Source organism: Sorex araneus, chromosome 3, assembly GCF_027595985.1.
Source record: "Sorex araneus isolate mSorAra2 chromosome 3, mSorAra2.pri, whole genome shotgun sequence".
In the NCBI taxonomy this organism is placed as follows: Eukaryota; Metazoa; Chordata; class Mammalia; order Eulipotyphla; family Soricidae; genus Sorex; species Sorex araneus.
The window spans coordinates 236,519,338-236,543,226 of NC_073304.1; the positions used below are offsets into that span (position 1 = coordinate 236,519,338).

At 69.8% G+C, this 23,889-nt stretch overlaps 3 protein-coding genes across 10 annotated transcripts in view; 2 read left to right on the forward strand and 1 right to left on the reverse strand.

Moving 5' to 3' along the window:
• The window catches only part of TMEM94 (transmembrane protein 94), a 26,643-nt gene extending 21,743 nt beyond the window's left edge, over nucleotides 1-4,900 (forward strand). For 3 of the 5 annotated variants that reach the window (XM_055133274.1, XM_055133272.1, XM_055133270.1), the window contains 15 exons: nucleotides 85-302; nucleotides 745-926; nucleotides 1,014-1,152; nucleotides 1,324-1,439; nucleotides 1,542-1,641; nucleotides 1,774-1,882; nucleotides 1,984-2,173; nucleotides 2,250-2,327; nucleotides 2,450-2,535; nucleotides 2,646-2,727; nucleotides 2,819-2,967; nucleotides 3,078-3,172; nucleotides 3,268-3,361; nucleotides 3,602-3,772; nucleotides 4,051-4,900. In XM_055133274.1, the coding sequence (XP_054989249.1) occupies nucleotides 85-302; nucleotides 745-926; nucleotides 1,014-1,152; nucleotides 1,324-1,439; nucleotides 1,542-1,641; nucleotides 1,774-1,882; nucleotides 1,984-2,173; nucleotides 2,250-2,327; nucleotides 2,450-2,535; nucleotides 2,646-2,727; nucleotides 2,819-2,967; nucleotides 3,078-3,172; nucleotides 3,268-3,361; nucleotides 3,602-3,772; nucleotides 4,051-4,123 (1,882 nt within the window). In that variant the 3' untranslated portion in view covers nucleotides 4,124-4,900. The remainder of the gene's footprint in view (nucleotides 1-84; nucleotides 303-744; nucleotides 927-1,013; nucleotides 1,153-1,323; nucleotides 1,440-1,541; nucleotides 1,642-1,773; nucleotides 1,883-1,983; nucleotides 2,174-2,249; nucleotides 2,328-2,449; nucleotides 2,536-2,645; nucleotides 2,728-2,818; nucleotides 2,968-3,077; nucleotides 3,173-3,267; nucleotides 3,362-3,601; nucleotides 3,773-4,050) is intronic. The other 2 variants (XM_055133271.1, XM_055133273.1) reach the window with 1 other exon arrangement.
• Nucleotides 4,885-15,907, reverse strand: CASKIN2 (CASK interacting protein 2). Of its 3 annotated transcripts, none has more exons than XM_055133276.1 (20): nucleotides 15,771-15,907; nucleotides 14,276-14,754; nucleotides 11,198-11,249; nucleotides 10,403-10,500; nucleotides 10,039-10,184; nucleotides 9,856-9,951; nucleotides 9,642-9,772; nucleotides 9,444-9,552; nucleotides 9,141-9,249; nucleotides 8,724-8,815; nucleotides 8,373-8,628; nucleotides 8,150-8,271; nucleotides 8,011-8,071; nucleotides 7,841-7,932; nucleotides 7,653-7,763; nucleotides 7,463-7,564; nucleotides 7,248-7,386; nucleotides 5,763-7,151; nucleotides 5,448-5,670; nucleotides 4,885-5,271 (listed from the first exon to the last, which is right to left on the reverse strand). In XM_055133276.1, the coding sequence occupies exons 2-20, from the start codon at nucleotides 14,367-14,369 to the stop codon at nucleotides 5,181-5,183; spliced, it is 3,513 nt and encodes a 1,170-aa protein (XP_054989251.1). In that variant the 5' UTR covers nucleotides 14,370-14,754; nucleotides 15,771-15,907; the 3' UTR covers nucleotides 4,885-5,180. The 3 variants fall into 3 exon arrangements, with proteins under 3 accessions (XP_054989251.1, XP_054989250.1, XP_054989252.1); XM_055133275.1 differs by having other exon boundaries at nucleotides 8,724-8,818; XM_055133277.1 differs by lacking the exons at nucleotides 14,276-14,754; nucleotides 15,771-15,907 and adding an exon at nucleotides 11,356-11,426 and having other exon boundaries at nucleotides 8,724-8,818.
• A 1,090-nt stretch (nucleotides 15,908-16,997) lies between these two features.
• Nucleotides 16,998-23,856, forward strand: TSEN54 (tRNA splicing endonuclease subunit 54). 2 transcript variants are annotated; one of them, XR_008629363.1, is made up of 11 exons: nucleotides 16,998-17,122; nucleotides 17,210-17,374; nucleotides 17,444-17,507; nucleotides 17,583-17,666; nucleotides 17,842-17,940; nucleotides 18,783-18,835; nucleotides 21,024-21,125; nucleotides 21,244-21,839; nucleotides 22,653-22,725; nucleotides 22,949-23,065; nucleotides 23,432-23,451. XR_008629363.1 is itself a non-coding variant. In XM_055133687.1 (11 exons), the coding sequence occupies exons 1-11, from the start codon at nucleotides 17,073-17,075 to the stop codon at nucleotides 23,580-23,582; spliced, it is 1,542 nt and encodes a 513-aa protein (XP_054989662.1). In that variant the 5' UTR covers nucleotides 16,998-17,072; the 3' UTR covers nucleotides 23,583-23,856. The 2 variants fall into 2 exon arrangements, 1 of the variants encoding a protein (XP_054989662.1); XM_055133687.1 differs by having other exon boundaries at nucleotides 22,653-22,713; nucleotides 23,432-23,856.
• Nucleotides 23,857-23,889: the final 33 nt, after the last annotated feature.

Sequence of the window (23,889 nt, forward strand, 5' to 3'; positions counted from 1 at the left end):
GCTGCCGCTGGGCTCCAGGTTCCCGGGCCCAGCTGGCCCCACCCCCCCGCACCCCTCACTCCTGCCCTCGCCGCTTCCGCGCAGGAAGAAGGTGCTGGACTTCTACCAGCGGGCCTGCCTGTCCGGCTACTGCTCGGCCTTCGCCTACAAGCCCATGAGCTGCAGCCTGTCCTCCCAGCTCAATGGCAAGTGCATCGAGCTGGTGCAGGCGCCCGGCCAGGGCGGCATCGTCAGCACCTGCGAGCTGCCCAGCACCATCCCGCTGAAGCTGGGCGGGCGCCGCAACAGCTGGAGCTCTGACGGTACCGCACACCCGGCCACGGCACGCCCGGCCCCTGCACGCCCGGCCCCCGCACGTGCCGAGGCTGTGACCAGTTGGCCGAAAGCGCCGGGTCACGGAACCAGTGGGGATGGAGGGGCACGGGGCTCTGCCAGAGGCACCCACTCTGGGCCTGGGGCCCTGGGGGGCCCTGGCCGGCCTACCTACCAGCGGGTGGTAGAGGGTGGGGCCAGCCTCACTCAGCCCTCGGGGTGGACACTTGACTGATGAGTGTTTTTCATTGTTTTTTCTCCATGTCTGTTGGCACCTTTGTGTGTGTGTGTGTGTGTGTGTGTGTGTGTGTGTTGGAATCTGTGGGCCGTGTCCTGCCTTGTTCACTGACGGGTGTGGCACACTTGCGTGGTGTGTGTGTGCGCGCGCGCACGTGCCTCCGTGTCCTGGCTGGCCCCACCTCGTGTCTGAAGAAGGGATCGGGGAGGTGCTGGAGAAGGAAGACTGCATGCAGGCCCTGAGCGGGCAGATCTTCATGGGCATGGTGTCCTCCCAGTACCAGGCCCGGCTGGACATCGTGCGCCTCATCGACGGGCTGGTCAACGCCTGCATCCGCTTCGTCTACTTCTCCCTGGAGGACGAGCTCAAAAGCAAGGTCAAGGGTTGGCCTGGCCCCCGGGGCCACCCCTGCGCTACCCTGCGGGGCCCCCCGCCTCACACCCACTGCCCTCCGCCCTCCCAGGTGTTTGCAGAGAAGATGGGCCTGGAGACAGGCTGGAACTGCCACATCTCCCTGACGCCCAACGGGGACCTGCAGGGCTCCGAGATCCCACCCTCCAGCCCCAGCCACGCCGGCTCCCTGCACGAAGACACCAATCAGGGTGAGGGCCGCGGCGGGGGGGTGCAGCTTCCTCTTGGGCCCCTCTGATAGGGCGCCTGTCCCCGGGGATAGGCCTGGGCCCTGCCGTGGGCAGCTGCAGGTCAGCGAGGCTGGAGCAGGAGGCTCGGGCTCCGCAGGCTGTGCTGGACCTGACGGGCCTCTGTCCCCGCAGTGTCCCGAGATGACCCGGAGGGGCTCCTGCTCATGGAGGAGGAGGGACACTCAGACCTCATCAGCTTCCAGCCTACGGACAGCGACCTCCCCAGCTTCCTGGAGGACTGCAACCGGGTACGGTCAGGGCCCAAGGGAACCCGGTGGGAGGGGGGGAGCCTGGGGCGAGAAGTGCAGGTGGAGGGGCCCTTCACCCCATGCCCCATCTGCTTTCTCCAGGCCAAGCTGCCCCGGGGCATCCACCAGGTGCGCCCCCACCTGCAGAGCATCGACAACGTGCCCCTGCTGGTGCCCCTTTTCACCGACTGCACCCCCGAGAGTGAGCCTCCCCGGGCAGCCGCTGGGTGGACGTCGGGGACGCTGGGGCTCTCCTGGGCGGAGACTGGGTCGGGGGTCCCGCCCCTCCTGCCCCGGGCTGTGCCTGCCTGACGCTGCTCCCGCCCCCGCCCAGCCATGTGCGAGATGATCAAGATCATGCAGGAGTACGGGGAGGTGACCTGCTGCCTGGGCAGCTCTGCCAACCTGCGCAACAGCTGCCTCTTCCTGCAGAGCGACGTGAGGTGGGCGCCGGCCCGGCGGGCTGGGGAGGACGCAGGTGCCCTGCAGGGCTGTGGGGGCGGGTGCTGGGGGTGCCGCTGACTGCGCGGGGGCCCCTCCGCAGCATTGCCCTGGACCCCCTGTACCCGTCCCGCTGCTCCTGGGAGACCTTCGGCTACGCGGCCAGCACCAGCATGGCGCAGGACGCGGACAGCCTCAGCCCGCTGCGGCTCTCGGGCCAGCTCAACAGCCTGGCCTGCTCGCTGGCCTTCCGCCAGGAGGAGACCATCAGCATCATCCGCCTCATCGAGCAGGTGCGCGCCGGTCCGGGGTGGGGCCGCCGCGCGCGCGCCTGCGCGAGCCCGCTGAGGGTCCCGTCTCCGCACGCAGGCGCGCCACGCCACCTACGGCATCCGCAAGAGCTTCCTCTTCCTGCTGCAGTGCCAGCTGATGCTCGTGGCCGTCCAGGTGAGTGGGCCAGGCTGGCCCTGCCCTCGGCCTGCCTCGGGGCTCACAAGAGGCCTGGGTGCCCCCGGGACCTGGCCCCTCCCTGTGCGCCCCACAGCCCCCGCCTTGCTTCTCCCACCCAGTTCCTCGCCTGCCTGGTGCAGCTGCCGCCCATCCTGAGCACCACCGACATCCTCTGGCTGTCCTGCTTCTGCTTCCCGCTGCTCAGGTGAGTGCCAGGCCTCCCGCAAGCAGCAGGGGTCCCGGGAGCCCGGCTTATCTGGGGGGCGGGCACGGAGGGTCCCAGCCACCGCCCCTCACCTGGCGTCTGTTGCCCAGCATCTCCCTGCTGGGAAAGCCCCCCCACAGCTCCATCATGTCCATGGCGACGGGGAAGAACCTCCACTCCATCCCCAAGAAGGTGAGCACCCAAGGCTGGGAGCCTGGCCCAGCCCGGCGGTGGGGGCGGGGCCAGGGGGCGGCCAGGCCAGTGACGCACCCCCTCCCCGCAGACCCAGCACTACTTCCTGCTCTGCTTCCTGCTCAAGTTCAGCCTCCCGGTGGGCTCGTGCCTGGTCTGCTTCGGCTTCACGCTGCAGAGCTTCTGCGATAGCGCCCGGGCCCGCAACCTCACCAACTGCTCCTCCATCATGCTGCGCAGGTGCGAGCCGCCTCCTGGGCCCTCCCCCGCGCCTCCCCCAGCGCCCCCGCCCCCGGCCTCCCCCTCCCCCAGGCCCCCGCCCACCTCCCACTTGTGCCCTGCTCCGGCAGCAATGTGGACACGGCTCCTGCCTGGTTTGACGACTTTGCCAATGGGCTGCTGTCGGCCCAGAAGCTCGCCGCGGCTCTGATCGTCCTGCACACAGGTGAGGGGCTCCCTGGGCGGGCCGAAGGCAGCTGGGGCTGAGGGTGGGGCGCCCCAGGAGCTGGCCTGACCCCGCTTCCTCCCCATCTTCCCTAGTCTTCATTTCTATCACACACGTGCACCGCACCAAGCCTCTGTGGAGGAAGAGCCCTCTGACCAATCTGTGGTGGGCGCTGACCTTGCCTGTGGTGTGAGTGGGGGTGGCTGGTGGGCGGGACCTTGGCCGGTGGGCGGGGCTGTGGCCAATGGGTGGGGCTTTGGTGGGCGGGGCTGTGAGCAATGGGTGGGGCCTTGGTCGTAGGTGGAGATCTGGCTGGTGGGCGGGGCTGTGGCCGGTAGGCGGGGCTGTGGCGGGCACGGCCCTCCCCAAGCTTCCTCAGTCTGGGCTGAGCTCGGGAGAAGGAGCTGAGCTCAGGGTTCCGGCCCGCAGGCTGCTGGGGCAGCTGGCCCAGACGGCCGTGGATCTGCAGCTGTGGACACACAGGGCCAGCCGCGTGCACTTTGGCTCGGAGGACGTGCCCCTGCTGACGTGGCTGCTGGGTTGCCTGTCCCTTGTCCTCGTGGTGGTCACCAACGAGATCGTCAAACTGCACGAGATCCGGTAGGGCGGCCCCACTTCCTGGCTCAGCCTGGGCCCTAAGCTGTCCCGTCCCCACCGGCGCCTGCACCGCAGCTCCCTCCGAGGTCTGGGGGGGGCGTCTGCATTAACCTGCACTTGACCTTTATTCTTACCTTGGTTTGGGGCCCGTAGCAGGTTCTGTGCTCAGGGATCACTCCTGGTGGGGCTTTGGAGCCCCTGTGGGGTGCCGGGACTCAACCCTGGTCACCTGCTGGGCCCTGGCCCTGGCCCTAATCTGGACTTTAATCTCCTGCCCCCAGGGTCCGTGTCCGCTACCAGAAGCGCCAGAAGCTGCAGTTTGAGACCAAGCTGGGCATGAACTCTCCCTTCTGAGCTGCCCGGGGATGGGTATCGTGAATGTTTCAGGGCTGTGGAGGCCGGCTGAGGTCCTGGACGCCAGGTTCCTTGTCAGGACACTGAGTCTCCTCCAGGCCTGGCCAGGGCATCGTGAATGTCCAGCCTCATGCGCCGAGCAGAGGGCCCCCCGACACTGTTGTGCTGCCCGTCAGGGTCCCCCTGGGTGAACTCTTCTTGAAGAGTCGGCAGCTGCTGGGGGCGGGAAGTGTCTCTGGGGGTCACGCCAGAAGTTGGGGTGCTGGTGTGCTCCCGTGTCCCGAACCCTCCCTTCCTGATGCTGGAACTGGAGGGGGGACAAGCACTTCCCCTCCCTCCCACTGAGCCCCCCACGCCTCACCCCGCACCCTCTCAGGCTAGCCACCAGGCAGGGTTCCCCACCTCTACCCCCATCACTTTTCCTGCGAGAATGTTTTTACTCTGCGTGTTTTTTACTGGAAATGAGCCTTTAGGAACGAATGCAGACTGGTTTGTATTAAAAGTTGTAAACCGCTGAAGAAAAACGCGTGGCTGGTCCACAAGCCTCACGATGGCGCCAAGGCCTGGCCAGGGTGAGCCCTGCAAGTTCCTGGAGGTGCTGGCGCGGACCCAAACACAGGCCACCACGTGGAATGACAGTGACACTTTCATTGGCGTTAGTGGGGCGTGGGAGGGGTGACGGGTTACAGAGCCGGGCGGGACTGCCTGCTGTGGTTTGAGACCCCGCCCCATCGTGGCCTCTCAGGCAGTTACAGAATAAATTCCATTTAAAATATATGCATTTCTCTCTGCTTAAAAAATAACATTTACAGTTGAAAGTCTGGACTTGGGAGGTTAGTTCATCCCGTTGCCCTATCCAGGGCAGGCCTTGGGGGGCTTATTTACATGTCCAGGGCCCAGGGAGGGCACCTCAGCTGGGGGGGGCTGGGGGCAGGAGCAGCAGGTGCCACACTGGGGGGAGGCCGGGGGGATGTTGCCTGACGGGTCCCCTCTGTGGCTCCAGCTGCAGAGTGGCCGGCCACGGGCCTGTGCGTGGCGTCTTCCGTGCCGCTCCAGCTCAGTCGAGCATGGCGTCCAGTTGGTGGGCCAGGGCATCAAACATAGTGCTGATGTCGTCCAGGATGTGCTTGGTGGAAGTACCGGGTGGGCTGCAGGGTGTGGGGGAGGGGAGCCCATGAGCCGATGGCCAGCGCCAGTGCAGGACATGCACCCACTATGGCCTTCCCAGAGTGGGGGTGGGGAGTGAGCCCCCGGACTCAGGGTGCTGTGGGGGGCAGGGGGCTCCTGTCTCGTGTGCCCTCCCACTCTCCAACCCCGCACTCACCCTTCTCGCTCCTCTGCGCCGATGCTCTTCTCGGCGGCCCTCAGCGCGGCGGCCAGGGAGGTGCTAGTCTGCTCCAGCCGCTGCTGGGCGTGCCCCTGGCCTGCGGGCCCCACGCTGTCCGGCCTGGGCGGGGGCACTGGGCGGGGCCCCAGCCGCGCTGCCAGCTTAGGGCCGGAGAAGGCCAGCTGGGTGCAGGCCACGGACACGGGCTTGGGGGCAGTTCCTGTAGACAAGGACGGCTGTGAGATACGCAGGGGGAGGCGGGGGGTGCAGCGGGTTGCCACGCCCTCCCCCCACCCCGAAGCCCCTTCTCACCTGCTCCGGGCACTTTGAGCAGGGCCGTGGGGGGTGCGGGAGGTGCTGGGGGCTCCGTCTCTCCCGGGGTAGGCCCTGAGCCCGGGAGCGTGGGGGGCTGTGAGGGGGCCATGAGGGCTGCAGGGCCCCCCTGGCTTAAAGGGCTGCTGGGCTCAGGCTGGGGTGCGGGGGCAGCGGGGGTGGGCACCGCGGGGCTGGAGGTGGCGCTGGCCACCCCAAAGGCCTCCAGGGCCGTCTGCAGTGGCTCCCGCTCCCGGCACCGGGGCCGCCGTTTGACCGTGTCGGACTCCGTGAGGTTGAAGTCCAGGCCAGGGGGCACGGGGGTCTCCCGGGCTGGGGGCCCAGCGGGCTTGGGGCGCTGCTTGATGGTCAGGTTCCCCTCCTCCGCAAAAGGCAGCCCTTCCCCGGAGCTGCCCCGGGACGGGGGCGTCCCCCCGGGGCCCGGCTCCTCCTCTGTGTCCGAAGCTGGCCCGGCCGGGGCTGGGGGGCCCGGGGGCTCAGATGGGCCCGTCGGTTCACTCAGTGTCCGCCTTCGGGGTCCCCCGGCCCCCTCCTTGGGTTCTGAGCCCACATCTGCCGGGGGCGGCTCTGCGGTGGGCCCAGAGACAGAACTGAGGCGCTTGGGGGGTGGGGGCGGGGGCCCCTTTCGGCGGGCCCGCAGGGCGAAAGACTGACTACGGGGGGTCCCGGCGAGGGTGCTGCGCCCTGGTCTCCGGGTCAGTGTGGCGTAGCTGCCCAGGGCACTGCCCACGGGTCCCGGGGCCTCCCCGTCCGCATCCCCCTCGGCCGGGCCCGGGCGGCTCAGGCTGTGTGACCGGCGCTTGGGCCGTGGCGGGTCTGGGGGGGTGGCCGGGGGTCCCACCAAGTAGGAGAAGGCCCGGGGCGCGCCCGCGGGCGTCCCTGGGGCAGAGCCGGAGGACGGGCCTTGGGGGCCCATGAAGACATACGCGGGGGGCCCCTGGCCGGGGGGTGAGGAGCAGAGCTTGGCGGGCCGCTCGGTGCCTTCCGGGAGGTTCCGCTCCTGGGGGCTGCCGGAGGTGCCCCCGCAGGCCAGGGGTGCCGGCGGCTCCTGGGAGTGGCCCGACCCCCGAGAACGGGCACCGATGCTCTCCTGGCTGGGTGAGCGGGCAGGGGGCAGGGGCAGCGGCTCGGGGCCCCCCCCAGCCATGGCCGCCTGCAGCTCGGGGCTCAGCTCGCTGCCCTGGAAGGTGCGCAGGCGCGGGCCGGCGGCCAGCGGGGGCACGTCCCCGTTCTCCAGCCCCTCGATGGCCATCAGCTCCGGGCCCCTGGCCAGCCGGCGGCCACCGTCGCCCGGCGCCTCCCCCTGCAGCAGCCCCCGGCGGAGCTCGGCCAGACGCTTGACCCCCAGCATGAGCTTCTTCTGGTGACCTAGAGTGGGCGGGGCGAGGCGGTTGGCGGGGGCGGGGCGAGGCGGTGGGCGGGGCCGGGGGCGGGCGTGGCCGGCAGCCCCCCACGGGAGCTCACCCAGCTTGTTGACGCCGATCTCCTGCAGCTCCTCCCAGGTGAGGTCGGCCACCAGCCCCATGGAGTCGTAGCCGCTGCTCACCAGCTGCTTGTGGTACTGCGGCAGCCCCAGGGCGCACAGCCACTCCAGCAGGTCGGCCTGGGGGACGCGCACGGTCAGGCCGGCCCGGCGGCCACGGGCCCCCAGGTCACGCGCCAGGAGGCCCCGCACGCACCGGGATGTAGCTGGGCAGCCAGTCGGCGATGCTGAGCTGCGCGATCTCGGAGGCGATCTTCTTCCGGTGGCCCGGCTTGGTCACCCCGATGGCCGTCAGGTCCTGCCACAGAGCTGCACCCTCAGGCCCCCGCCTGCCTGGGGCACCCGGCCTGCCCCCGCTGCCCGGCCCGCGCCCTCCCAGTGCCCACCTCAGGCGTCATTCGGCTGATGGTGGGCACGTCGTAGCCGGCCTGCAGGAAGTGGGCGGTGTAGCCCTCCAGCTGGAACTCGCTGAGCCAGTTGTGGATGGCCTGTGCGTCCTGTGGGGGGTCAGCGGTGAGCCCGCCGCGCCGACCCCCGCCTTGCCCCTGCCCCGCCCATCCCGGGGGGCTCGCACCTTCCCCTCCAGCAGCTGCTCCGGCCTCACGTCCTGGGTGAAGGGCTGGTCCCCGGGCCGGTGGGCAGCAGGAGGGCGGAGGCCCGCGGTGTCTGTGGGCGGAGAGACCCGGGGTCAGATCAGAGGGGTGGGCTGAAGGCCTGCCCGCCCCCCGCCCTCTCCTCTCCTACCTGCCAGGAGCGCAGGGTGCAGTGTGGGCAGCGCCGGCTCCTCTGCGGCCGAGGGCAGCGGCTGGAGACAGGGAAGGGCCGAGAGTGGGGACCTGGCTGTGGGGGTGGGTCCAGCCCGGGGCCGTGCCCGCCCTCCTACCTGGGCATTCTCGATCAGGAGGCCGGGGCCGTGGCCGCTGGTGCCCTCAGAGCTCTGCCCGCTGCCAGCACTGCGGATGCTGCCCACGCTGCCCTCGCTGCCCACGCTGTTCCGGTCACCTGCTGCGGGGCCCAGAGCCAAGGGTCAGCGCTCCGGCGGGCAGTGGTGGCGCGGCCGACAGCTGCCCAGCTTCCCGCCCCATGCAGGTTGGGCCGGGCGGTACCTGGGCTGTCTGGGCTGAGGCCTCCACGTGGGCCGTAGGCAAGAGGGTGCAGGGGGTCGTCGGCCGGAGGCTGAGGGGTCCGCGAGAAGCCCGGGCGCAGGGGGGTGGGCGCGGAGGGGAGGCGGGCTGCAGGGAGGCCCCCCCGCTTGCTGACCACCTCCACGATGCCCGGGGGGAAGTAGCCCACGCGGTCCGTGCCCCTCTGGCTCTCGTGGATGTGGCCCTTCCAGCGGCCGTCAGGGTGCTGCTCCAGGACCTGCCCGGGGTGGGGGGAGGGGTGGGTCTCTGCGCCGCCCCAGCCAGCAGCCTCTGCCCTCCAGAGCGGCCTGGCTGTGCCCAGCAGGGGCTCACCGTGATCACGTCCCCCGCCCGGATGTTCAGGGCCGTGGGGTCGTGCAGGTTCCAGAAATCCTTGAGTGCACGGACCTTCAGGATCCCGGAGGCTTCTGAGAGACGCGGGCTCGGGGTCACGGGACAACGCCGGGTGACCTCACCCCGGCCCGCTGTGGTAGGGGGGCCACCGGGCTCCGGGCACGGGGGCGGTCGGGGTCCGGGCAGGGCGGGTCCAGGGGGCCTTGGGGTCGGGGGGCCGGTCGGGGCCGGGCAGGGCGGGTCCAGGGGGCCTTGGGGTCGGGGGGCCAGGCAGGGCCAGGCAGGGCGGGTCCAGGGGGCCTTGGGGTCAGGGGGCTGGTCGGGGCCGGGCAGGGCGGGTCCAGGGGGCCTTGGGGTCGGGGGGGGCTGGTCGGGGCCGGGCAGGGCGGGGCTCACCCCGCAGGAGCTGCTTGATCTCCCGGCTGGCCTGCGAGGTGGTGAACTGGTTGACGATGTCCAGCGCCGTCTGGTTGTACGTGTTGCGGATGTTGGCGTCCACCCCGCCCTGTGTGCGTGGTGCCCCCAGTGAACGCGCGCCCCTGCCCCTGCCCCCGCCTCAGCCCGCCCCTCGGGGGAAGCCGTTTCGGATCTCTGCGGGGAGGGAACGAGCTCCGAGGGGGTCAGGGCCGTGCCCTCGAGCTCTTGGGGTCCCGGCACGGGCGGCAGCAGCGGGCGGGGCGGGGACAGGCCTGTGCCTACCTCCAGCAGCAGCCGGACCACCTCGGTCTTGCCGTAGAGCGCGGCCTCGTGTAGTGCCGTGCCCGTCTTGGTCTGCCTGTTGATCTCGATGCCCGCGCGCAGGAGCTGCCTGTGGGGGGGGGGCACGGGCGCGGCTGGGACACCCGGGGGCCTCGCCGGCCGCACGGGAAGGGAGGGAGTCGGGGAGGCAGCGGGTACCTGATGACCTCCCGGTGCCCGTTCTTGGCCGCCAGGTGCAGGGGTGTGGTGTAGTTGGGGTCGCACGGGTCCTTGGCCTCACCCTCCAGCAGGGCCACGCAGAGGTGGCTGTTCAGGAGCAGCTGCGCCACCTGCACGGCCAGGCTGGGGTCGGGCCTCCTCCCGCCGGCTGGGCGCCCCGCCCGCCCCGCCCCGTGCCCGCGCCGGGCCTCACCTTGAGCCTGCCGAACTCACAGGCCAGGTCCAGCGGCGTCTTCTTGGCCTTGCTGAGCAGGCAGGGGTTGGACTGGTGCTGCAGCAGCATTTCCGACTGGGGGGAGGCGGGGGGGGCGCTGGGTGAGACGTGGCCGGGCCAGCACGGCCCCCCCCCGCCGGGTACCCTCCCCGGCTCACGTACCACCTCGTAGTGCCCATACTGGGCGGCCAGATGCAGCGGGATCTGCCCGTCCAGTGAAGCGGCGTTCACGGCCGCGGCCGCCCGAAGCAGCAGCCGCACGGGCTCCAGCCGGCCCTGCCAGGCCGCGTAGTGCAGGGGGCGCATGCCTGGGGGGCCAGGGAGAGGCTGGGCTGTAGGACCCCACGAGGACCCCCACCCCGGAAGAGCTGGTGACTCCCACGGGCCCCCGCCTCCTCCTGCCCAGCGTCGGTGCCCAGGAACTGGGCTCGAGACACTCAGGGGAGGGCTTGGGCACAGCCCGCCCTGCCCGCCCGCGGGGCTCCTGGCCACCAGGAGGGCGGCGGGGGGGGCCTGGGGGTCTTACCATTGCTGTCCTTGATGTCCACAGTAGCCTGGGCGTCCAGCAGCAGACTGATGAGCTCCAGGCTGCCCCCCAAGGCGGCGTGGTGGAGTGCGGAGAATCTGGTGTGGGACACAGGTGGGGGGGTCGGGGGTGGTCCCCAGCCCAGCCCTGACCGTCTTGGGGGCTGGCACAGACGAGCCGCTGGCCCGGGCACCCCCTCGCCCCCACCCCACTGGGCCCGCTGAGCGGCCAGGCCGCGGCATGAAAGGGCCCAGTGTCCGTGCTGAGAAGCCTGTTTGTCTGCCGCCCCCGGGAGGGGCCGTGGGAGCAGCGGCCGAGGGCTCCGACCCTCCGGGGAGAAGAGGGGGCCGGCAGGAGTCGCACCCGAGAAGGCCCCCGGAGAGGCTCAGGGCCCCGGGGAGGGACAGGGCCCTCAGCCCTGGGGTCCCACTAACCCTGGGGGTCCCCACTCGCCCGTCAGCATCCTGGGGGTCCCCACTAGCCGTCAGCATCCTGGGGGTCCCCACTCGCCCGTCAGCATCCTGGGGGTCCCCACTCGCCCGTCAGCATCCTGGGGGTCCCCACTCGCCCGTCAGCATCCTGAGGTCCCCACTCGCCCGTCAGCATCCTGGGGGTCCCCACTAGCCCGTCAGTGTCCTGAGTCCCACTCACCCGTCAGCGTCCTGGGGGTCCCCACTAGCCCATCAGCATCCTGGGGGTCCCCACTAGCCCGTCAGCATCCTGGGGTCTCCACTTGCCCGTCAGCATCCTGGGGGTCCCCACTTGCCCGTCAGCGTCCTGGGGGTCCCCACTCACCCGTCAGCGTCCTGGTAGTTGACGTTGAATCTCTTCGTGGAGCCGAGGAGCTCTGGGGTGGGAGAAGCCGCTGTCAGGGCACCTTCAAAGCCCCCAGCCCAGCCCCCACCCTAGGTGGGGCTCCCTGCCCCCGCTCCCCATGTCCCCCTGCAGCTGACCTGGCGCGCAGGACAGCACCTGCCCCATGGCCAACACCGCCAGCCCCAGCTGGTGTGGGCAGCGCTCCGGGCCCGGCCGGCCGGGTTTATAGGCCTGCAGGGGGCGGGGAGGGGGCTGGCATGCCCGGCCCTCGGCAGACGGGCCCACGGGCACATGGTTGGCATTCCTGCCGGCACAGGACACCAGGGGCCCCGCTGTCCCAGAGCTGAGGGGGCAGAGACAGAGGGGAGGACACGGGATGCCCGACGGGCCAAGAGCCCCTGTCAGGCTGTGGGCCCCAGGCTGGGAAAAGGCTGGGACGAGCAGGGCGGGGAAGGTGACGTCCCGAGCTGGGTGACCGCTGGCAAGGCAGGTCCCGCACCCTCTCAGGGCCCTGTGTCTCCGCGAGGGTGGCTGGCCCGGCGCCCCCCGGAGCCTTAGATCTGAGGTCACCCGGCAGAGGTGGGTGCGCCCTGCCCCCAGCAGTGGAGTGCCGAGCTGGGCCGCAGGCGGGAACCTGGGCACAGGAGGCAGCGGCCCTGCGGGGTGCGGTCAGGGGGAGGCAGCGTGTCCGGGCGCCCGGCTGGAACCCCCCGCCCCTGCCGGGAAAGAGGCGGCGACGGCGCACCCCGGGCTGGGCAGGGCGCCAAGCATGCTGGTCCAGGCCTGCCCCCCGGCCCTGGTGGGCCTCTGAATCCCCTCGCACGCCAGGGCCCCGTTCCAGCAGGGAGGACGGAGCTGGCAGCGGGGCGCAGGGGTGCGGATGGGGGCACGGCTGGCTCACGCTCCGCCGCGAAAGGAAATACGGAGCCGATGAGTGAGGGGTGACGGCAGGGCTAAGGGGGCGGGGGCCCTCTGGGGAGAAATGCAGCCCCCCCTGGAAAGTCCTGGTCACACAGAACCGTTCAGGGCAGCGGAAGGAACAGAAGGTTCTAGAGGCAGGAAGTGCACGGTTCCGACGCGTGCTTTTCCTCTTCCCGGCTGTGCGGCCGTGGCCACTCGGGGTGCGTCTCTGGGCCCCAGTGAAGGCAAGGAGCAGACCCGGAGTCGCATCCGGTCCCTCCCTCTGCTGAGGCGGCCCAGCGGTGGGGACAGCCTGAGATACGGTCCCTCCGGGGAGTGGCGGGACAATGTGACAGGGGGGACAGGAACAGGGGCCGGCCGGGCTGGTGCCTCTGTTCTTCCCAGAACAATGGCCGGAAAGGCCGCAGGACCCGGCAGGGCCTTGGCGGCGGCCGGGCTGGAGGGCGCCTCCCGACTCAGGCTGGGCAGAGGATGTGAGCTCAGCCCCAGCCCACCCGCTTCCTCCGGCCAGAAAAAGGAGCTGCTCAGGAGGGGCGGGGGAGGGGCAGGGCCAGGGCGGCCACCTGCTCCCTGCGGCCAGCGGGGGGGCCGGGGCCAGGTGAGGCCAGCGCGAGCCTGTCGGGCGCTCCCTCCGCCCCCTCCCGTGTGCTGGAGCAGAGTCTGGCTGGCGGGGCCTCCGGTTCTGATCTGGGGGTGCCCCTCCCCGGGGGATGGGAGATCCTCTCGGAATAAGGTCTCCGTAATTCTCAGGCGTGGGACGCAGGGCAGAGAGCACCAGCCTGGGCTGTGTGGTCCCGGGCAGGTCACTAGCCCTCTCTGAGCGTGCTTCTGCGTCCGCCACAGGGACCGCAGGGAAGCAGGTGGGGAGACGACGATACCCCACACTCTGGAGGTGTCCTCTCTGGCAGGGGGCACTTCACCCAGTGGGGACTGGCCTACTCAGCGGTCGGGGACTCCGCGGTCCCGAGGAGCAAACCTGGGGTTCCCACATGCAAACCCCACGCCCAGTGCTCGGAGTCACCGCCGACAGGGGCGCCCTGCTTGTCCCCAGCTTTCCCAGCATCTCGGGCCACACAGGAGGGCCAGCCTGGCCCTGCGTGCCCACAATCTGAGTCCCCGCGGGGTTGGGCTGGGGACCGGCCACCCTCAGCGCCCTGTCACCATCACAGGCTGGCCGGGGCAAGGACCCTGCCCCGTGTGTGCTGGACGGCCAGCGCCAGCATACAGGCTCGAGGAGAGACCCCCAGGCAGCCCCTCCCCTGCCCTCCTACCTGCCCCAGGTCCAAGTCGGAACCTCTGGCTCCTGGACCCTTAAACTTCCTCCTCCCGGCCCTGGGTTGGGGGGATTATCTCCCGGGCACCAGAGCCCCCCAGCCACGGCTACAATGAGTGGTGGGTGGGCAGCTCCGGATGACAAGCCCAGGGAGCCCCAAGTCAGAAGCACCCTCCCTCGCTGCAGAGACCTCCAAGAAATCAGTTCGGCCGCCCCCCCACCCACTGCAGACAGAGCCCAGGCGGGGTTGGGGGTTGGGGAGCTTGTGGGTGGGGAGGGCTTAGCTCACCCCCAGGAAACACTCCCAGGCTGAGACAGATGCAGATTCTGGGGCTCAGGATTGGGGTGGAGCACTGTCTACTGAGCCTTTGCAGTGCCAGGAGCCCACGGATCAGAGGGCACTGCAATGAGGGCCGGAGTGACAGCACAGCGGGCAGGGCACCTGCCTTGCATGCGTCTGTCCCGGGTTCGATCTCCAGCACCCCTCAGGATCCCTCAAGCACCGCCAGGAGTGACCCCTGGGCACTGCCAGGTGGAGCCCCAAAGCCCAAAGCAAACAAAACTAACCGGAGGGCCCAGAGGGAAGCACCTGCGGGAGGCGGCGCCCCAGGCGGGATTGGGGGGCCCCTTGGAGTCGAGGTCAAGGGTCAGCAACCTCCGCAGAGCTCCCAAGTGACTGCTCTTTAGCTCTCGTGACAGGGAGAACCGCGAGGTCTGCAGAGGGTGAGGCGCCCAGGGACGCGTGGCAAGGGACTCTGCTTCCTCCTCAGCTCTGCCCCAAGGAACTCCTGGCCCCCGGCCGGTGCGGCCTGGGCACTCGGCCCGGCCGGGAGGAGGCGCCCCCACCCCGCACCCGGACTCACTCGTCTTTGCTGCCTTGACCTTGGCCACCAGCTTCTGCACGCCGCTCACGTCTCCGTTCTTGACGGCCAGGATCAGGTCCTGCTCCCGCCCCATCCTGGGCGCCGCGGGCCCTGGGCTCAGGGGCGCAGGGCAGACGCGGGGTGGCCGGGGTCAGTGCCCCATGCCGGGGCCCCACCAGGTGTTCCGGGCCGGGGGGCAGGGCTGTCGGCCCTCCCAGGCCTGCAGGCTTCTGGTCGAGGTGCCTTTCTCGGGCCCCCCACGGGCGAGAAAACGCACCTGTGAACTCTGGACGGACGGCCTCAGCCCGATCCCTGCGACGTCCCGGGGCTGGGCCCGGCCGGGAACTGCCGGTCCTGACCACTTGGCTCAGGAGCCCCCGTATGCGCCCCGAAAGCTGCCGGCATTCCTTGTGCCCGGACAGATGCGTCTCGGGGCTCAGAAGAGGGGCCGGGCCCTGAGCCAAAGGCTGGGCGAGCACCTGCAGGGACCCCAGAAACCGTGCTCAGAGGACAGGGCTGCGGGGAGGGCCACCCTGCACGCCCTTGAGGGGGACACACGGCGGGAGCGAGCAAGCGGGGCAGAGCGGGAGCCGTCGTGCCCGAGCGGAGCCCGGGGGAGCGGGTGGCACTCTGGAAGGGGGAGGCTGAGTCACCGAACCCCAGGGCACCTGGCAGCACCTCTACCTTGGGCAGGAGGGGCCCTGGCAGCCAGGGCAGGCCGGGCCGGCAGCCTATTCTCCACAGCCCGAGGCTCTGACACCCACAACTGGCGGCAGGGAGGTGGGGCCTGGGCGGGCCGGCGGTGGGCAGGGGTCACCGGGCTGCAGAAAGCACTGGTCCCTGCCAGGGGCCCGACACCCTCGCCCCGGGCTCTGGGGAGTGCCGGAGCAGGCAGCATATGGCACCCGGTTCTGGCCGGGGTCTGCCGCTGGCCAGGGAGGCACTTGAGCACCTGTTGCGGAGCTGACCCTCAGCCCCGATGGGGGAACAACCGGGCAGGGAGCAGAGAGAGCTGGGGGCGCTGCCGGGAGAGGGGGGGGGGGCTCCCCGGGGAAGCCTCCCCCCGCAAAGCCTGCATCCGAGGCCGAGACCCAGGGCTCGAGCGCCGAGAAGCTGACGTCAGTGCCTCGGTGGCCACGAGCGTGCCGCCGTGGGACCCGCGCAGGCCCGCGCCCGGGCGCCCCGCGCTCCCCGCAGGGGTCCCCAAGTCCGAGCGGCCGCACACTCACGGCCGTCGACCACCAGCGGGGGGGAGGGCGCCCCGGGCAGGCGCGGGGCGTCGGGCGGGCTCCCCCGCCCCCCGGAATGCCCGTGCGGCGCGGCGCTGCCCGGGCCGACCCGGGAACAAAGCGGCGGGAGGGCAGCGGCGAGCGGACGGCACCGGGCAGCGCCCGCACGGCCGGCGGCGCCGCGCGCCCGGGACGCGCCGAGCCCGCAGGAAAAGTTAGTTGGCGGCGGCCCGCGCGGCGCCGCCCCGGCTCCCGCCGCTCCTCACCTCTGCGCGCCGCCCCCCGCGCTCCGGCGGGCCCTCCTGCGTCCCGGGCACTCGGGACGGCGGCTCCCGCGGCCCCCCGCGCCCCGACTCGCCGCCGCCTCCTCCTCTCCCAAGGCCGGCTCGGCGCCTCCCGCAGGAAATCCCGCCCCTCCCCCGTCCCTCCCGCCGGATTGGGACCGTCCGGACCGCGCAGTCGGGCTGTCAGTCAGCGCCCGGGCCCCGCCCCGGCCCCGCCCGGGCCCCGCCCCCCACCGCGCTCGCCCCGCCCCGGGCCCGCTCCACGCATGCGCCCAGGTGAAGCGCGGGCAAGCGGCTCCCGGCGTGGAGGCGCGCGGCGGCCGCCAGGTTGAGGCGCTCGGGGGGTGCTGGCCTCCAGGGTGCAGACGCCACGGCGAGACCCGTGTGGGTGGGGAAGGAGATGTGACGGGAAGGCGACTGGGGGCCCTCCGGACCCGCCGAGCCCCTTTCCGTCGCCCCTTGCCGCTCCTGAGACGCCTGCGGCCACCTCCGCCCGCGCCCCGTCGCTGGCCGGGGCGATGGTGCCACCTAGCGGACGGGGCCGGCGCGGACGCGCTGGCGGGCGGCGGGGACCCCCCCAGCGCGGAGGACGTGCGGGTGCGGGAGTGGGGTGGCGCTTCAGCACTGTCGACGGCCGGACAGCGCCTCCCGGGCCTCGAGCCCCGGCTTCCGAGCCCCTGGGGAGACCCTGAAGGAACTGTGGTTTTGTTTGGGGGCCACACCCGGCGGTGCGCAGGGCTGCGTCCTGGCCCTGCGCTCAGGGATCACTCCCGGCGGGGCCCCGGGGAGCGTCGGAGGTGCCGGGGATCGAACCCGGGTGGGCCCGTGTTATGCCAGCGCTGTACCACGGCTCGGGCCCCGAAGGAACTCGACCTCAGTCGGTCTCCGACAGCTCCTTGCGACCTTCGGGACGCTAAGCTGCATTTCGGGACCCACCGCGCTTCCTTCCCTCACTCCCAGCTCCCCGCATCTTGCTGCGTCCAGGAAGGGGGCAAGTCAGTGTGGCCAAGGGGTGCGGGAGGCTCGCGCCTTTGACCTTTTGACTGGAAAGCCGGCCAGCCCTCTGCAACCCCCACCCACCCACCCCCGCTCCCACAAACACGGGCACCGAACTTTGTCGGCCGGCGCTAGGACCCAGGACAGCTTGGCGGGCGGAGAGCCGGGCCGCGGGCCCCGGGAGCCGGCGGCGCGGGCGCGGCGGGCGCCGGCGCTAGGGCCGCGCGGAGGCCCGGCGGGGGGCGGGGCGAGGGCGGGCCCGCGCGCGCAGCCGCAGTCGGCGGCCCGATGGAGCCCGAGCCCGCGGCCGTGGAGGTTCCCGCCGGGCGCGTGCTCAGGTGCGGGGCGGGCGGCGGGGCGCGGGGCCGGCGGGCGGGCGGGTGGGCGGGGGGCGCGCGCTGACCCCGCCGCCCCTCGCCCCGCAGCGCCCAGGAGCTGCTCGCCGCCCGCTCGCGGCCGCAGAAGCTGCCCCAGCGCTCGCATGGCCCCAAGGACTTCCTCCCCGACGGCTCGGCCGCGCAGGCCGAGCGGCTGCGCCGGTGCCGCCAGGAGCTCTGGCAGCTGCTGGCCGAGGAGCGCGTGGAGCGCCTGTAAGGGGGCGTGCCGGGCGGGCGGGCCCCCCCCCGCACGGCGCGGCCCTGACGCCCCCCTCTCCCCAGGGGCAGCCTGGTGGCGGCCGAGTGGCGGCCGGAGCTCGGCGTGGTGGAGCTGAAGACCCCCGCGGTGAGCCCGGGCCCGGGGGGCCGCCCGCGCCGCCCTCCCGGGGCCCGCTGACCTCTCCTCTGGGCTCCCCGACAGGGCAAGTTCTGGCAGACCATGGGCTTCTCCGAGCAGGGCCGGCAGCGGCTGCACCCCGAGGAGGCCCTGTACTTGCTGGAGTGTGTGAGTGGGACGCCGGCGGCGCGCGGGGTTGGGGGGCACCTGCCGCCAGGTGCTCAAGACGCAGCCGGGACCCGGGAGGAAACGCGCCGTGCAGGGCGTCCCAGGCCGACACGGTGGCGCTGCCCCCCTTCTTCTTCTGCGACGTCGCGGCGCTGAGTTGTCGCTCCGTTTCCAGGGCTCCATCCAGCTCTTCCACCAAGAGCTGCCGCTGTCCGTCCAGGAGGCGTACCAGCTGCTGCTGGCCGGCGACTCGGTGACGTTCCTGCAGTACCAGGTAGGTAGCTGCCGCGCTCGCCCAGCCGCGGGATCCGTGCGTGCTGGGCGCGGACCGGGGTGCCGCTGTTAGGATGCCTTGCAGAAAGGGTCATTTTGGGGTGCTGCACAGTGGGGCGAGTAGCCAATCAGCAGTCGGACAGGCAGGCCTGGAGAGCGGGGAAGTGACCAGAGCGACAGGTTGCAGCCAGGCGGTGCGGGGAGTAGGGAGGTGGTCGGGGTGTGATGGGGGCTGCTGCTGAGGTCTGGAGACCCCCAGCAGGAGGGGAACGTAGGGACCAGGAACGGCAGGAGAAACGCCAGGAGAGCCGGCGAATAGAAGCCAGGGAAGGAGTGGGAGCCGTGTGGCCGTGCTGAGAGGCGAAGCCCGATGGGGGACAGTCCTGCGGGATCAGGACACGGGTACAGGAGCACTGGGGTGGGCTCCTTCCCCCTCTGCCCTCTCCGTGTGGCTTACAGTAGCTTCTCGCTCCTGTACTTCGGGTTAGGAATATTCCAGGAACTGTTTCTGTGCTGGGGGGGGGACCCACCCTGGGCGGCCCCAGGAACCTTGCTGTCCCCGCGGGTGTGCCCCCCAGCCCCCCTGAGCCGTCTCTGCCTGTAGGCTGTTAGCTTTGTGGGACTCGTGTTGGCGTCTTGCAACTGCCACGCGCCCTTTGTGCCCAGGGGAAGAGGAAAACTGAAAAGCAGAATTCCCAGCGAGAGGCTGAGAGCCCAGGAGCCCCGGGGACTGATTGGGAGTGAGGGGATGTGCAGGGCTGGCACCTTGAGCCCAGGGGACCGGGGACTGATTGGGGGAGGGGATGTGCAGGGCTGACCCTGCCTTCTCTCCAACCCCTCGAGGTTTTCAGCCACCTGAAGAGGCTGGGCTACGTGGTTCGCCGATTCTGCCCGAGGTACGCCCCTACCCCCCCTTCATCCCAGTGCGGGGCCTGGCTGGCTGCTCCCAGAGTCGGGGAGAGGGCTCCCTCCTTCCCTGCCACCCCAGCGGGGGCCCCTGCGGAAACTGCTCTGTGGGGATGCACGTGGCGCTTCCTCCCTCCTGCGGCTGAGCCCATGTCCAGCCCGTCCGCCCTCAGCCTCCGCGCAGCACCGGCGGCCTTGGCTGCAGGGCAGGAACAGAGCTCGTGCGGCTTTGGCTCCACGCTGATCCCTGGAGTTTCCCAGGCTCCTTGTTTGTTTTTATTTTGGGGCCACACCCAGCGATGCTCGGGCCTTATTCCCGCCTCAGAGCTCACTTCCAGACCGTGCTCACGGGACCATCCATGGTGCCAGGGATCGAACCCGGGTCGGCGGTGCGCTCTCACTCTAGCCCCAAGTTTAAGATCAGGCTTCAGACTGGGGTGTAGATTGGTTCAGATTCTTGCTTTGTTTCTTGTGCGTTTTTTTAGTTTGGGGGAACTTGGGGCCTCCCATGTGCAAAGCAAGTGCTCTGCCTCTGAGCTTCCTACCAAGGTGCCAAACTTTTCTCTTTAAGAATATTTTCCTTGGGGCCGGAGCGATAGCACAGCGGGTAGGGTGTTTGCCTTGCACGCGGCCGACCCGGGTTTGATCCCCGTGGTCCCCCAAGCACCGCCAGGAGTAATTCCTGAGTGCAGAGCCAGGAGGAACCCCTGAGCATCGCCGGGTGTGACCCAAAAAAGCCAAAAAAAAAAAAAAAGGAATATTTTCCTCTGGAGCCACACAGAGCCACGCTGGGGGGCAGGGAACGCCTGTGCAGGTGCTCCCCCACGCAAGGCTGTGTTCCCGCAGCCGTTGTGCTATTAGTGTCACCCCTCAGCCTTTGTGCTGTGCCCGGGGTCACAAAAGCTGAAGAACCAGGACAGCTGTCCTGAGTTACATTTAAATTTTCAAATAAAAAATTTAGGGGGGCCCAAAGAAGAGAGTCCAGAGGGGATGAGGCTCTTGCCTTGCACGCGGCCCACCCTGGTTTGATCCACTCCACCACAAGTGCTCCCCCGGGCACCACCCCAGAGCCAAACCCGTAGCTGCTGCCAGCTCCGCTTAGTAAGAGTTTTCTGGCTTGTGTTTGTGAGTGCGTGTGTGGGGCCTTACCCACGGTGTGGTGCTTCAGGGTCACCCCTGCTGGTGCTTGTGGGACCATATGAGGATCCGGGGATGGAGTCCTTGGTGGCCGCGTGCACGGCAAATCCCCTGCCAGCTGTGCTCTTGCTGCAGCTCAAAGAACCGGTTCTTGTCAAAAAGGAAAAAAGAAATTGACGGGGTGGGGGTGTGCTGGGTGCCTGCAGCCGTGCACCTGTGAGTGAGTGTTCACTCTTCAACTCCGGGCTTGGGGACACTCAGGGGGTCTGGCCCCTTGCTTCTCGCAGAGGAAGAGCTGGGAGCCGCATGACCGCCAGTGCTTGGCTTTTGCAGGGCGCTTGTTCCACACAGCACTGTCACTTTGCGGGCACGTCCTCCAAGACCTGGCAGGGAGGCCTGATGGCCCGAGGTGGTGTTGGTGCTGAGTCCAGCACTTCCCCCGGGAACATTTCTCTGGGGATGAAGTGGTTGGGGTCTGTGGCCTGTGCCGTTGACTTTGGGACTTGATTGCGTTTGACTGGCCGTGCCCAGAGCCCGTTGTCTGGTGACAGTTGGACACACGGGAAGAATCGGGAGACATCTCTGGGGAAGGGTGTGTGGCAGCATCAAGTGGGTACTGACACATGTTAATACTTTTTATTCCCTTTGGGGCCACATCCAGTGATGCTCAGACCTGCTCCTGGCCATCTTGCCTGCAGCACCCCAGCCCCAGGCTCTCTGCACCCCGGGCTCTTTCTCTCTAGAGACACTTCCGTGGAACAGTGCACGTTCCAGGGGATGTCAGTGCCGGATCGGGATCTGGGCTTGCACTTTTTCTGTTTTTTCAGTGTTCCCAGGTCCACTCTGGTTTTGCCCACCGCTAGTTTGTCCTGGTTCACTGGCTCTGCGGACCCCCACCCCCGCCCCTCTGTCAGAACAGTGAGCACTGTCCCGGGGGCCGGGAGCCAGCCCAGCCAGTGCCCTGTGCGTAGCGGTGCCCGGGGCTCGCCCGTGGGGGTGCCTGGCTCGAGCCCGTGCGCACGGCCCCCTGTCACCCCACAGTGCCGTCCTGTCCCCCTACGAGCGGCAGCTGAACCTGGACGGCAGCGCCCAGTGCTCGGAGGATCGGAGCGGCAGGAGGAAGAGGAGGGGCTCCAGCTCTCGGTACCCGCCCCGCGGCACAGGGGACAGAGCTAGGGCTGGGGCTTGGGGCCCAGGTGCCTGCCACGGTGGCACCGCCCCCTCAGCGGTTAGGAGCAGGTGTGTCCCCCTCGTCCCCCAGGTCTGTTCCCAAGAAGCTCAAGGCCCTGGAGCGCCCCCTGCAGGGGTCGTGTGGGACACCCGCCGACCTGGCCGCCACCAGCCCAGCGCCCCGCAGCCCGGACGGCCGCTGCCCAGAGGACAGGCCCCAGGAGCCGGGCCCTGTGGCCGGGCCCTCGCAGCTTCCCGGCTCCCAGGACGCCTGGGCCGGCCGGGTAGAGAACGGGCTCCAAGGGCCGTGCAGGCCTCGCTGGAACTTTGAGCAGATCGCCTTCCCCAACGTGGCCCCAGACAGCCGCCACACGCGCCTGCCGGCCCCGGCCCCGGAGCTGCTCCCGGCCCACGTGCAGGGCCGCGCCACCGACGCCGAGGCCTGGCGCCACCAGCTCAACCAGCGCAAAGACAAGCCGTCCGGGCAGCAGCGGGAGCCCACGGCCGAGGCCTGGCTCTGGTGGCGGGGCCTGAACGCCGACCCCGAGGTGCGGGGCTGCTCCGGGTGGCGGCAGTACAAGGAGCTGCTGCGGCGGCGGCTCCTGCAGGAGCCCCCGGGCCGCCCCCCGCACCTGTGGCGCCAGCCCGTCACCCCCCTGCTGAGCCCGGGCCAGGCTGATTCTCCAGGTACCACCGCCCCACCCCCGCCCCCCAGGAAACCGAGAGACAGTGCCCGGCACCCACTGCCTGAGGCCCCCGCTCGATGGGCGCCGAGAGCATTCGATGGACTGGGACCCGGAAGGCGGGGCCCTGTCTGGCGGGCAGCAGCCAGAGCACCGCCTGGGCAGCACGTGGCGGGGCGGCTGGACACGGCAGACAGGCCCCCGTCCCTCACTGTCGGCCTGGGAACAGGAGACGGGGGGCTCAGCCCAGAGAGGGAAGCGGGTGTGCCCTGCACACTCTCTGTGTTGGAGCCACACCCAGCAGTGCCCGGGACTGACCCGAGACCCTGGCCAGTGTGCGGAGGACCCAGGGAGAGCTGGGGCCCGAGAGAGGGGACAGGGAGGGGGCACTTGCCGAGAGTGCTCCCTGAGCACAGCCAAACTCACATAGCCATGGCGCTGACAGTCAGAGCGCCCGGTGGCCCCCAGGCACAGGCCGATGGTAAGTAACTAAACTCCCCAGGCCTGCTAGGTTTGCACTTCCGATAAACCACAACCAATTTTTTGGGTTCTTTGGGGTTTTTTTGATAAATATATTCCAGGTATCGCCTGGGACAGCCCCAGGTGCCCAGACAGCTGAGTGGGAAAGTGTGCTGAGGGCCAAGAGCGTTTTGTGCCCCCTCTCTGGCCGTGCCCGCCCTCCAACCGTGCTCCTTTCCTCTCTCCACCCCCCATTTGGCCCCTTTGGAAGGTCCTCCGTTCCGGGGCGGGGGTGGGGCGAGAGCAGTGCTGTGGGAGAGGGCCCCTGTCTCCAGCCCCCGTGTTCCCTGTCTCGCAGCCGCAGTTCTTCAGCAGGTCGCCATACTGCAGACGACACACCTCGCCCACGATGGTGCCCGGTGAGTCTCCAGGTAGTGCCCTCTCTGCTCTACCTCGGGTGCCAGCAGGAGTTGGAGCTGGGAGCTGCTGGGCTCAGCCCCAGGGGTTCTGCGTCGGGGCAGATGGACCCCACCAGCAGACTCAGCCCCTTGCATGCAACTGCTTCCCTCCCGAAACTGGGCAGAGGGAAGAGGCGGCATCGGTGGGAGGTGGGGGGGCGAGCCTCTTCCCTAAGGGGTCCCGCCATGTCCTCAGGCTGCTGGCAGAGTCAGGGGACCTGGAGATCAGCTTTGATGTGTACCAAGCCGACGCCGTGGCCACGTTCCGGAAGAATAACCCTGGCAAGCCCTATGCCCGGATGTGCGTTAGTGGGTACGAGAGCAGCCCTTGCCCCTTGGTGAGCCGTGTTCAGGGAGCTCCTCGCCCCACCCTCTGCACATGTGTGCCAGGCGTGAGGGACCAAGGGGGCACACAAGTCACCGCCACAGCCACCCAGCGGGGAACTTCCCGGCCCTCTGCTGCCCAATGGCGTATCTGGGGAGTCGCTCTCCTGTGTCACCTTAGTCCAGGGCTCATCCTGCAGGGCGGGCTGTGGGCGGCCGGACTCAGTAGCAAGAACCTTCCTCTTCCTGGCCCCGAGACCAACCCAGGCTCTGGGTCTCAGAGAGCCTTCCAGGGCCAGGCAGTGTGTGGCCAGAGAGCGAGGGGCGGGTCTCAGTATGCCCTTCGTCCCTGCAGATTTGATGAGCCGGTCCCAGACCTCCGCACCCTCAAGCGGTTATCCTACCAGAGCGGGGACGTCCCTCTGATCTTTGCCTTGGTGGATCACGGCGACATCTCCTTCTACAGCTTCAGGGACTTCACTCTGCCCAGGGACCTGGACCAGTGACCTCACCGCTCTGGGGCACTGGACACTCCACTCAGGACCATCTCAGCCTCAGCCGCTGCTGCTTCCTTAGAGCAGTCAGGGCCAGGCGGGGGCTGCTGGTGGGGAGTCCCGCACCTTCCCCTGGCTGGCCGCCAGCGCTTCCTCGCCGGCCACCCTGCTGCCTTGCCCCGCACCGTGGAACTCAGGAGTCCGTTTCAGAGGACAGTGCCTTTAAACAAGAGGGTGCCTGCTTCGCGCCATAAAGCCAAAGCCATTAAAAGTCAGATCCTTTTTCTGCTGTGCCTGGATAAAGTGGACAACCTTCCCC